This window comes from Malaya genurostris, chromosome 3 (genome assembly GCF_030247185.1).
Source record: "Malaya genurostris strain Urasoe2022 chromosome 3, Malgen_1.1, whole genome shotgun sequence".
NCBI classification, from domain to species: domain Eukaryota; kingdom Metazoa; phylum Arthropoda; class Insecta; order Diptera; family Culicidae; genus Malaya; species Malaya genurostris.
The window spans coordinates 27,847,798-27,861,214 of NC_080572.1; the positions used below are offsets into that span (position 1 = coordinate 27,847,798).

Below are 13,417 nucleotides of genomic sequence, written 5' to 3' on the forward strand. Positions count from 1 at the left end.
ATCAAGGCGCGAGAGCATCGTTTAATTATTATTGATAGGGGAGACTGGGGCTAGCCCGGTAACGGGGTTAAAAACGGACAGCTTAAATATTTTCTAAACCAGCAGTTATTTCGATTCATGCATTGACTTTATAAACACGATTTCATGTGACAGACAGACGACAGTTAGTTGGATGACGCTGAATCAATTCAGTTTGGTGTCAATCGTTTTCGTGTCAAAAGGTGTACGTTTTCTACTGATTTTTTTAAACTTTTTAATCTTTTGGGTATAATTGATTTCTGTGAATTGTAATGAAGGTCTGGTTAGTTCTTTCAAATGTTTATTTTGTGTTGAATCATGAAATTTAAAAAAAAATTGAAAATTTTTGAGTGCTTTCGATTTTGTGTAAAATAAGATTAAAGACTGTCCCAGAAAGTATGAACGCAAACAAAAACAGCTGCCATTCCGCAATGGTCCAGAATCTGTCCATTTTTATGGCTGCGTACTGTTGTTTACACTTTTCTCTAACCACTTGTGCAGTTGTTTATTCGTTTTCATAAGTTTGTTTCGAAATGCGTGGGATTTCAGCAGAACAACGTCGAAAAACTGTGTACAAATGGTGCACAGAACGCGGACAGAAAGATAGTAAAAATGGAAGGAGTAAGTGAAAAAGCCGTGCTAAATGCAATTAGGAAGTTCGGTGAGGATAAACCGAAAACGGGTCGAAAAAAAGGTCCTGCTAATCCTCAGTTGGATAAACGTATGCTGAAGGCGTTAGAGCAAAAGGAGGAGGTTTCAGTTCGGGATGTGACCAAAAAAGTGGGCACTTCGAAGTCAAATGTTCTTCGTGTTAAAGAACGTTTGTATCTTCGAACCTATAAGAAGCAGAAACAACCAAAACGTAGTCCGAAACCAGAAGCATTGATCAGGCCGAGGGTTCGAAAGCTGTACAATACGATTCTTGCTGGAAATTTGAACTGCATAATCATGGACGACGAAACCTACGTGAAACTCGATTACAAATCCCTGCCGGGACCACAATATTATACGGTGCGAGAAGGGCAAGTGTTAAACCAGTCCGAGACATTGATTGAAGTCGAAAAATTTGGTAAGATAGCTATGGTCTGGCAAGCAATTTGTAGCTACGGTAAGATGAACAGCGAAATATACATCAAGGAATGTTTACAAAAACTTCTACCCATTATTCGAAGCCACAAGGATCCTGTTGTCTTCAGACAGATCTTGCTTCTTGCCACTACTCGAAATCAACGGTAAAATGATATACTACCAAAAATGTCACTTTCGTCCCAAAAGACATGAATCCACCAAATTGCCTACAACTTCGACCAATTGAGGAATTTTGGGCATTAACGAAGGCACATCATAGGAAACATGTCTCGGCAGCCGAAACCATTCAAAAGTTCGAACAAGATTGGAAAAAAGTGTCAAAACTTGTCGCCAAGTAGTCTGTACGGAATTTAATGAGGAACGTTCGCAAGAAGGTGCGCCAGCTAGTCTACAATGGCTATGTAGCAAATGTTGAGAACAATATTCTGTTGTTGTAGTCTAATATTATCAGTATATCGAATAAAATTTGAATATCTGACACTTGTGAATATAATATATTACAGCGAAATCAAAGTGCGTCCATTCTTTCTGGGACAGTCTTTATTATTGCGTCTCGAAAAAGAATTGTCTGTGCGGGGCTAAACCCGACAATAAAGTGGGGCTCAAACGGACTAACGGATTTTTGAAACATACCTAAAATTTGATATCTATATTTTAATTCTGCTTCTTCTCAGTTACATTTACTCTAAGTTTGATCAAAACGTTGTGTATATGTAGCGAAACCATCAAATCTTCAATAAAAACCATAAAATAAGTTTCAACATCAATTATTTGGTACTGCAGGGCGTGAAGTTTCGAGACAATACATATATTCCCACTGAGCAGGATTATGTCTCTCAAAAGGTTGACACCAACAGACTATCCATTCAAACACGATTTAATTTCTTTTGGGCTCATTAAGTTATCTTAAGATTTGATGCTCTTCTGTTTACGTTCTTCATTTGTGTGTGAAACTTTATAGTTCGGTTTAGCCCGGTGGATACTAAATACTGGGTTGACCACTTTATGGTGACTTGGTACAAAAATTGATGCATGTTTTTCCATTTCACATGTAAGGAACTGTAGCTGATGTAGCAATACTACAGTATAGATAACTTGGGTAAAAATCTACTTTTTTCAATTTCCAAAATGCCTGCTTTTTTCAATTTCCAAAATGCCCTGGTCTCCCCTAAAAGAATAAAACTATTAACCATAACGTTTACAGAAGGACTTATACACAAACAATGTTCAAATATTATCTTGATGTGTGTCATATTGAATAAGCTGATAAATTCATTTCAAAATTACAAAGCCACAAAGCGAGCTTGAGAGTTTGCTGCGGAGGTTTAGCTTCTTAGTGTTGAAAATATTGAAGCGAAGATAAGGTACGATGGAAGTGAGTTTATTTACGGCTGTCTTCATTGGTTCCATAACTTTGCTAGTTTATCGCTATATTTCGAAAAAGTACGAATACTTCCTCACGAAACCGATTCCGTGCGTTATGCCTACCTTCATACTTGGGAGTAGCGGTCCGTTGATGTTGCGCACTGCTACTCTCAAGTCTCACATTGATGTGCTGTACAACGCCTATCCAGAGAGCAAGTGAGTTCGCAGTAGAATAGTGATACAACAATTACTCTTCTCATTGATCTGTTTTTCAGGATCATAGGGTTATATGAATTGACTAAACCTGTATATATGCTACGCGATGCGAGCTCAATTAAGAAGATTGCGGTTAAAGATTTTGACTTCTTTACGGATCATCCTCCGGCGTTCAACGCGACGTCAGACAAGGAGGGGGACCTGTTCGGGAATTCGTTATTTGCGTTGCGTGGTCAGAAATGGAGGAATATGCGATCGACGTTAAGCCCAGCGTTCACCGGAAGTAAGATGCGGTACATGTTTGATTTGGTGGCAGACTGTGGCCGTTCTATGGTTGATTTTCTCACTTCGGAAGCAAAAGCAGGAAACGCTTTAGAATACGAAATGAAGGACATTTTTTCGCGATTTGGGAACGATGTTATAGCCACAATTGCTTTTGGGATCAAGGTTGACTCGTTGAAGAATCGTGACAATGATTTCTATTTAAAGGGCAAACAGTTACTTGATTTTCAATCTTTTAAGTTTTTCGTTAAGATTATGTTACTAGAATTGATGCCTGGAATGATGGGAAAGTTGGGAGTTGAGTTTTTAGACACCGATCTCACGAACTATTTTAAAGGCATGGTTGCTGATAATATGAAACAGAGAGAAATACATGGTATCGTGCGAAAGGACATGATTCACATGCTTATGGAAGTTCGAAAGGGTGCTTTGAAGCATCTAGAAGACGAAGATGAACAGAAAGATGCGGGATTTGCTACTGTTGAAGAATCTAGCGTTGGGAAAACAACACATTCTCAAATATGGACCGAAAACGAGTTGATATCACAGTGTTTTCTCTTCTTCCTAGCCGGCTTTGATACCATTTCAACAGCAATGACATTTTTGACCTACGAACTTACAATCAATCCGGATGTTCAAAATCGGCTCTTTGAGGAAATTGTGAAAACCAATAAATCCCTGAACGGCGCCTCATTGAGCTACGAAGTACTTCAAAAAATGGAATACATGGATATGGTCGTGTCGGAAGCCTTTCGAAAGTGGCCACCGGGTGTTGTGACTGATCGGCTTTGCATCAAAGATTATGTCTACGATGACGGGGCTGGAACTCGTTTCGTCATTGAGAAAGGTAGAACAGTGTGGATTCCTACGATTGCCATCCACAATGATCCGAAGTACTACCCGAATCCAGAAAAGTTTGATCCGGAACGCTTCAACGCAGATAATCGATCGAAGATTAACGCAGGTATTTATTTACCGTTTGGAGTGGGCCCTAGAAATTGTATTGGTTCACGGCTAGCACTAATGGAGGTCAAGTTAGTGCTTTATTATTTGCTGCAAGATTTCTGTCTGGAGCCCACTGCGAAAACTCAGATACCATTACAGCTGTCCAAAAGTTTGTTTGGTCTCGTTGCAGAAAAAGGCGTATGGATAGATATTAGACCCAGAGAGAAATAAATTTAGTATTGAAGTTTGTTTTTATGCTTGACCACTACTCCAAATCATAGATTAGAACTACATTAGATGTCCCTACAAGTTGATTTAAGGGAAGGGGGTGGTGGGGTAGAATCTAAATGATGAAAGAAAACAACATTTTTGTGATTTTTGGTTTTCAGAACTATCGTTCAACAAAATAAACTCAAACGTTTTGCATAATACAAACCATCATTCGAACAACATTTTGTAATTTTTTAGTGGAAAAATATTAAGAAATAAGTCGGTGAAGAGGTATTTTTGAGAACGCTTCTTAATAATCATGATTTACGGTGTCCACTGTATCTCAGTGCAGACTAATCAGAAGTCAACAAATCAAAGCAGCATAGATATAGTAGATCCTTTTCCAGACACCCACGTTTCTGTTTGATTTTTTTTTTAATTTTTGGTAGTTGTTCAAAGTGAAAACTACGATTTTTCACGAAAATAACCGCTTTTTTGTAATAGTTGAACCTCCTCGAAGTAACAAATAATGAAAAGGAAAACATTGGGGTACTGGTATTTTACATATAGAAAGTGTGTGCAAAATTTAAAAAAAATTGGGACGGTAGTTGAATGGCGATGGACGTTCAAAAAATGCTTTCGAGAAAAACGCGTTTGAAGTTTTTTGTCTATAAAATTGAAGTAAACAATTTATTACTCTGCCCGTAGGGTCTAACATTTTCAAAAAATCATAGTTTTTGTCTATAGAAAGGTTATGCAATCACTTGAAAACCAACTAGTAAAAATTGGCTTCATCGTTCATCGAGCTGAGCAATCTCTCTCTCTCTCTCTCTCTCTCTCTCTCTCTCTCTCTCTCTCTCTCTCTCTCTCTCTCTCTCTCTCTCTCTCTCTCTCTCTTTCATTTCATCAAATTCCGTCTCAATAATGTCATTTGGTAATAATACTTGAGTTGAAATATGATCATATCTCAGTGAAATTTCACGTCCGAATGAAATTGTGGACACTCTCGAACTGCTGAGCAAGTTTTTGAGCTTTTTCGCCATTCGTAAGAAGTATTTGATTTCCTTCCTTGAGAGCAGGAATTGGTTTCTGAGGTTTCTTAAGAACCTTAGAAAGTTTCCAGAAAGGTTTAGAATATGGTTTAATTTGTTCAACTTCTTTAGCGAAATTTTCATTTCACAAAAGAGTAAATCTATGTTTAATTTCGTTTTGTAAATCCTTAACTATGTTTTTCATAGCAGGATCACGAGAACGTTGATATTGTCGTCGACGAACATTCTTCAACCGAATGAGCAGTTGAAGATTGTCATCGATGATAGGAGACTTTAATTTAGTTTGAGCTTTGAAAACTGAAAGATTTCTAGCTTCGATAATTTGGTAATGATTCAAATTATCTATTGCTGTGTCGATGTCGGCAGTCAAATTCAGCATGTGTAATCGGTTCACTACAAATGTGACCTTCATCTGTTAGAACCAGATCAATCGTAGAGGGATTTTTCGCGGAAGATAAGCAAGTCGGATTACTGGGATAAACAACTGTGAAGTAACCAGCTGAAAGTTGATTATGAACTATTTTTCCATTACGGTTATTTTGCCTACAATTCCACTGGACATGCTTAGCATTTAAGTCCCCTATTACGAAAAATTTCGGTCGATATCTTGTGAGCTTTTGCAAATCGCCTTTAAAGAAATTTAATTGTTCGTCGGTGCATTAGAATGGCAAATATGCTCCAGCGATGAAATAAATTCTATGAATGGTTTCAACTTCCATTCCCAAGCTTTCAATAACTTTAGTATTGAAAGAAGGTAAAACTTGATGTTTTATTTGCCGTTGGACAAAAATGGCAACTCCACCACCCATTCCAGAAAACCTGTCAAATCGATGAACTACATAATGTTGATTGCTTTTCAATTTGACATTTGGTTTATGAAAAGTTTCTGTCACAATGGCAATATGAATTTTGTGAAGTTTGAGTAAATTATAAAATTCATCTTCACTCGATTTTAAAGATCGAGTATTCCAATTTAAAATATTCAAATAATTATTTAACATCACTGTTAAATTTTTAATACATTATAATATTATTTGCAAATTGCCATCCGATTTGAAATGCTTCAAAAAGTGATGAAGTCGAATTTGTTCGGATGATCATTTGAAAAAGTTGATCTTGTAGGTAGATCATTTTATTTTCAGTTATATCGCCTAAATCGACTTCGTTTAAAGAAGCGAATGGCATTGAAGGAATATTGGTAGGTAGATGTCTACCTGTTACACTTGTGTAACTGCCATTAGAAGAAGACGATTTGGCCGATCTACCTATTAATAAATTGTGTTCGTTAGAAGATGAACTGGTAGGTGTTCCTGTGTTTTGATAATTTACATTAGAAGAATTAAGAGGTATTTGTCTACCTGTTACCAAAGCGTAACTGTCATTAGAAGAAGATGGTGACGGGGTCGATCTACCTGCCAATAAATTGTTTTCGTTAGAAGACGAATTGGAAGGCGTACCTGTGTTTTGTTTTAAATTCGAAGAAATAAGTGCCTTAGAATAATTAGGCGTGGCATTTGTAACGGTTTTTTGATTTTCAGGTATGTTCTGTAAATTTAAGGTCGTTGATTTGACTTGTTGTCTAAGCGAACGAGCGTTTAAAATTTTTTCCCTGACAGGACATTTCAAATAATTGGATTTATGATTTCCATCGCAATTTGAACATGAAAATTTATCAGTGGTTTCATTCATTGGACGTCTTTCGAATGCGATTTACCACAATTCAAACACCGTATATCCATATGACAATTTTTGGTTCCATGGCCGAAGCCTTGGCAACGACGACATTGCGTTAAGTTTGCAATACCATTAAACCGTTTATAATGTTCCCTATGAATTGTAATGTGGGAAATGAAACGTACTTTTTCTAAAGTTTTCAAATTGTTTACATCACTTCGATTGAATTGTATTAGGTAAAGTTCATGGGAAATTCCAGAGCGTGGTTTAGAAGTACCATTCGCTCTTTTTTTCATAAGTATTACTTGGGAAGGGGCAAAACCAAGCACTTCTTTTAGTTCATTTTTAATTTCATCAATACTTTGATCATTTGATAAGCCTTTCAAGACAGCCTTGAAGGGTCTGTCTGATTTTATATCATATTAATAAAATTTATGAAGTTTCTCGGACAAATATCGAATAAGACGTTCGTAATCTTCCAATCCATCAACCAAGACTCGACATTCTCCTCTTCGTTTGATTTGAAATGAGACTTTTACTCCCGGGAGAAACGTAGAAAGCTCAGTACGGAATGCTTTGAAGTCGGAAATCATCACCGTCACTGGTGCATAGATTGTTGTTTCTTCCCAGAACGACAAGCGTTTATTTTGGGAATTTTTGAAAAATTTTCTTCTATGTTGCTACAATAGGATTCAGGAAGAATCTCGTAAATATTGTTGGCATAGAATCAACGGAAGGGAAGTCCGTCCGTTGTCTTTTATTTTTATATTCAGATTCTATAAGATCGTGAATGTTATTTGAAAAATGTTGAATAACGGATTGTGATTTATTCCATATTGAATTATTTTTAGCCTTAGGCTTGTTGCCTTTCCAGTTGGACGCAGGCATTTTTGAAAAGAAAGAAATTTGAAATTAAATCAACTAGGCTAAATTAGTCTTCGATTAGACTCCTAGTTTGGAAAAGTCTTGATAAAGACTGATTTTGTGGTAGTCTTAAGAAAGACTGATTAGTTCGAAGAATATAGCCTTAAAAAGGATCATTAATTTCTTAGTCTTGAAAAAGACTGATTATATTAGAGTATCACTCTTTGTATAGCCTTGAGAAAGGTTGACTAATTGTTAGTCATTAAAAAGACTGTTTGTGATTCTGAAAAAGACTGAAGCCTAGAATCAATGAAACTCTAGGTAGCCAGAAAAATTTCCAGGAGCCAAGAGCTATACGCGTGCGGTGCGAACGACTGTTCAACACCGACTGTCTTCAATTGATAGTTTTTGTTAGTATCAGTAGATGCAGACGCATGTTTTACACAAATTTATATTCAAGAAGATGAAAAATTGTGTGATTTGATAATAACATGGCTTTAAAACGAATGGAATAAAAATCAAAAGATCGACAGCAACAACGCGACCTGAACCGAAAAACATTAGATCACAAAGCACACCAGTTAGTCGACTGATCCACAGAAGCACATATCTGCTTGGCTGGTAAATTGTGCATATAAATTCATACAGTCTCACTTGCTGGCCGAGTTCAAATTACACTCGGAACAAGTAAATTTCTGTACGAATGAAATATTGCGTCATTTGAGAAGTTAAGTAGTTATGAATTGTATCGTTTGTAGTTTAAGTCAATCGAAGCAGAAATCATAGACCTGTGTGCCAAGCTATTATTTCATCGCAGTATGATATAAGCAAAGATAAAGGCCCATAGTTTGCTGAGTTTTGTTCCGACAAGCTTGAGAATTTTCTTGAAATGTGTTACTATAAGAAAATACAAAGAAAAAAATAAATGATTTTTCAAAAGTGTCCGCCTCTTAACCACTTCATTCTTTTATGAGTAAACTTTTGAGTTATAGGTTGAAAGTGTTGAAGTTCATCCAGTTTCACTTGAAGACACAAAATTTCTTAAAATTTGTTTCAATCTGCAATATCACAATACATTAAATTAAGACATTTTTTGGTTTAGATTATACAAGTTTTAACCTTAAGGTCATTCACCTCTTCGAGCCTATTTTTGGGGTTGAGAATAGAACCCTGGAGAGCATAAAAGAAAACTGTACCACTATTCATTTCAGGATGGAGGACAGTATGTTTAAGACGTAAAATTTGGACTACTTTCCCACTTCAAATTAAGTTTTGGTTGTAACGGTGATAAATATAGAAAAAATGCTTCTGAAAGTGTCTTTGAAATTTGGTTGAGAATATTCTGTGGAATTTTCAGAATGATTCATTGAATTTACCACTCGAGTTATATTTTTTCGGAACTGCTGGAAATTGGTATGGAGTGGTTTACCTCTACTTGTTCATCGAATATCTCGACTTTTAGGGTTTATTTCATAAATCTACCGTGATGAAGTCTAGATAATTGAGTTTAGCCATTTTATCCGCTTTTTCGTGGTAGCGTTCGGTAAAGTGAGTGGAGAGGAGAAAAATAAAATTGACTCAACAAGGTTCCTAAACACGGAGACGCAAAGAGAATTTCTCACGTGGTCGATTCAAAATCTATACGAGACCCACTGTCCTCAGGTCCTAAGACTACGAATCGACCCGATAAATTGTTTGCATTATTTTGTACAATTGACATTGAAAATCCGCCTTACCATAATAAACGTGTCCATTTTAATAGTTGTTTCTGACATTATCCATCCGTATCGCTCGTATCCGTACTGTGTTTTTTGGGGTGCAGAACTGAATTTTGAACAAAGATCTCAGGTAAAAACTTCTAATATCTTCCGGCAGGGTTGCAAAAATCTGCGAATCCGAAAATATGTTTGCGAGCTTTCATTTCTCTCTAAAGTATGACACAGAAAACTGACTCGGCGAGCAAAAAAAAACGAAAACAAAAGAATGTAAATATTGATGAAAGTATGCGAAAAGATTTTAAAAAGTCTGCAGCACTTTAAAAGAAATCTTCATATTTACAGACCTGGTATTTCTGATTTAGAATTAAATTCTATAACAGAATCCTACATCTGAATTTAGAACCATATAGAACCTGAATTGTGGTCCACCTGAATTCTGAAGTTTCAGAATTTAGTTCCATATTAACAGATTCCGAGTTAAAAGCTATGACTATGGAGTCCTAGTTCTGGAATTGGTTTCTTGTCTAGATTCTGGAACTGATTTTAGTTTTTTAATTTATGTTCGGGATTTTAATCCAGTATTCTGATTTAGGGTTTCATCCTCAGAATTCAAGAACAAAATTTAGGATAAGAATTTTCGATTAGGATTCTGAAACTAAAGATCTTAACTTCGAATCTTAATTTTAAAATTAACTTCTTAACCAGAAAATAATTCCTGAATCCAGTTTCAGAATTGAATTTTCAAAATTCAGTTTGAGAAGCTAGAATCAAATACGGAACATATTTTAGATATAAAGAAACAAAAATATTTTTGTTTTCAGTATCGTGCTTTTAATATGTGCATCAAAATAGGTGTAAATTTTAAATCGTTTGTGTTGTGTTGTGAAGTTCTATAGTCTCAGCAGTTGATTTTATCTGGGTCCTATTTCCGGTCTTAGGATTACAGATGCATGAGTGTCTAATTTTGAACAGAAATAAAAAAAAAATCTAATGTGTATATCTTGTCAGTTGTTGGTCAAACTAACTAATTGAGTATATCGGTCTTCAATTTTAGGATCCGAAAACATCAGAAGTATCAATGTCTTATACAAACGGTTTTGAAGATTTCTTCTTCTGTATGTTGAGTGATATAGTCAATAAAAACAGAATATTACTTATTGACAGATACCGATAAGCTTCAGCAAGTGTTGACACAAACTAACATTTAACACTTGAGTTAATGCATAGCAGAGTGACAAGAGGTAGTATGTTAGTACTCGATAAACTAGGCGCCGAGTATGTGGTGTATAGAGCTGAACTTGGTGTGTTTAATAATGCCGATAGTTTTGTTTGTCGTATGCATTTATCTACTCATTAGGAAAAAAAGATGATAACGTTCAGAAGTATTCGATCCTTCGACAGACTTTGTGTCGATTTTACTGGGAAAATACTCAAAAGGAGATTTCAACAAAATGGTTTTCGATAAATATTCCTTTGATTATAGCATAATTAGGTTACAAATTTTGACCACTTTACGGATTGTTGACCAACCTTTTGGAACAGAAATGCTAATCCCAAAACGGTATTGAATCGATCGTATTTTACACTGACAGGAAACCACTGGCGAAACACGAGAGCACCCTAAGTCCGGCATATACCGGCAGCAAAATGCTATTGATGTTCAAGTTGGTGTCGAAGCGTTGTGAGAATATGGTTCAATACTTTCGAATACAACTCGAGAACTTAGGTTGTGGAGAGTACGATGTGACAGATATCTCTTCCCGATATACCAATGATGTCATAGGCACATGCGCATTTAGGATTACAGTGGATTCGCTCGATAATCCGGATAACGAGTGTTTCACTAACTGGAAGAAGATTTTGATTTTGATTTTGAGACTGAGTGTTTTATTGCGTATGCTTGCCATCAATATGTGTCCAAAAATAACGGATGTATTGGGAATAGACATTATCGATCGAAAACAATTGGATTATTTCTCCGAGTTGATATTGAATACCGTGAAAATCAGAAACGTTAACAATATTGTTTGATCCGACATGATACATTTAATCATGGAAGCGCGGATAGGCCATTTAAAATACCATCATGAATATGATTCAACTGACGGATTTGCGACTGCACAAGAGTTTGTAGTTCAATAGACTCCAACAAGTTTCAAGATGACAGACGTGGACATGGTAACTCTGTTTCGGACACTGTGCGCAAAAGTAAAATCAAGGCGCGAGAGCATCGTTCAATTATTATTGATAGGGGAGACTGGGGCTAGCCCGGTAACGGGGTTAAAAACGGACAGCTTAAATATTTTCTAAACCAGCAGTTATTTCGATTCATGCATTGACTTTATAAACACGATTTCATGTGACAGACAGACGACAGTTAGTTGGATGACGCTGAATCAATTCAGTTTGGTGTCAATCGTTTTCGTGTCAAAAGGTGTACGTTTTCTACTGATTTTTTTAAACTTTTTAATCTTTTGGGTATAATTGATTTCTGTGAATTGTAATGAAGGTCTGGTTAGTTCTTTCAAATGTTTATTTTGTGTTGAATCATGAAATTTAAAAAAAAATTGAAAATTTTTGAGTGCTTTCGATTTTGTGTAAAATAAGATTAAAGACTGTCCCAGAAAGTATGAACGCAAACAAAAACAGCTGCCATTCCGCAATGGTCCAGAATCTGTCCATTTTTATGGCTGCGTACTGTTGTTTACACTTTTCTCTAACCACTTGTGCAGTTGTTTATTCGTTTTCATAAGTTTGTTTCGAAATGCGTGGGATTTCAGCAGAACAACGTCGAAAAACTGTGTACAAATGGTGCACAGAACGCGGACAGAAAGATAGTAAAAATGGAAGGAGTAAGTGAAAAAGCCGTGCTAAATGCAATTAGGAAGTTCGGTGAGGATAAACCGAAAACGGGTCGAAAAAAAGGTCCTGCTAATCCTCAGTTGGATAAACGTATGCTGAAGGCGTTAGAGCAAAAGGAGGAGGTTTCAGTTCGGGATGTGACCAAAAAAGTGGGCACTTCGAAGTCAAATGTTCTTCGTGTTAAAGAACGTTTGTATCTTCGAACCTATAAGAAGCAGAAACAACCAAAACGTAGTCCGAAACCAGAAGCATTGATCAGGCCGAGGGTTCGAAAGCTGTACAATACGATTCTTGCTGGAAATTTGAACTGCATAATCATGGACGACGAAACCTACGTGAAACTCGATTACAAATCCCTGCCGGGACCACAATATTATACGGTGCGAGAAGGGCAAGTGTTAAACCAGTCCGAGACATTGATTGAAGTCGAAAAATTTGGTAAGATAGCTATGGTCTGGCAAGCAATTTGTAGCTACGGTAAGATGAACAGCGAAATATACATCAAGGAATGTTTACAAAAACTTCTACCCATTATTCGAAGCCACAAGGATCCTGTTGTCTTCAGACAGATCTTGCTTCTTGCCACTACTCGAAATCAACGGTAAAATGATATACTACCAAAAATGTCACTTTCGTCCCAAAAGACATGAATCCACCAAATTGCCTACAACTTCGACCAATTGAGGAATTTTGGGCATTAACGAAGGCACATCATAGGAAACATGTCTCGGCAGCCGAAACCATTCAAAAGTTCGAACAAGATTGGAAAAAAGTGTCAAAACTTGTCGCCAAGTAGTCTGTACGGAATTTAATGAGGAACGTTCGCAAGAAGGTGCGCCAGCTAGTCTACAATGGCTATGTAGCAAATGTTGAGAACAATATTCTGTTGTTGTAGTCTAATATTATCAGTATATCGAATAAAATTTGAATATCTGACACTTGTGAATATAATATATTACAGCGAAATCAAAGTGCGTCCATTCTTTCTGGGACAGTCTTTATTATTGCGTCTCGAAAAAGAATTGTCTGTGCGGGGCTAAACCCGACAATAAAGTGGGGCTCAAACGGACTAACGGATTTTTGAAACATACCTAAAATTTGATATCTATATTTTAATTCTGC

The 13,417-nt window shown here is 36.4% G+C and overlaps 2 protein-coding genes across 3 annotated transcripts in view; one reads left to right on the forward strand and one right to left on the reverse strand.

Annotated features, from left to right (window-relative positions):
* Nucleotides 1-13,417, reverse strand: part of LOC131437314 (sodium-dependent transporter bedraggled) — a 279,011-nt gene that overhangs the window by 103,392 nt on the left and 162,202 nt on the right. The window lies entirely within an intron of this gene.
* On the forward strand, nt 2,364-4,365 carry LOC131437330 (cytochrome P450 9e2-like). The gene is made up of 2 exons (XM_058606604.1): nt 2,364-2,688; nt 2,748-4,365. Exons 1-2 carry the CDS (start codon nt 2,477-2,479, stop codon nt 4,144-4,146), a joined length of 1,611 nt encoding a protein of 536 aa, XP_058462587.1. The 5' UTR covers nt 2,364-2,476; the 3' UTR covers nt 4,147-4,365.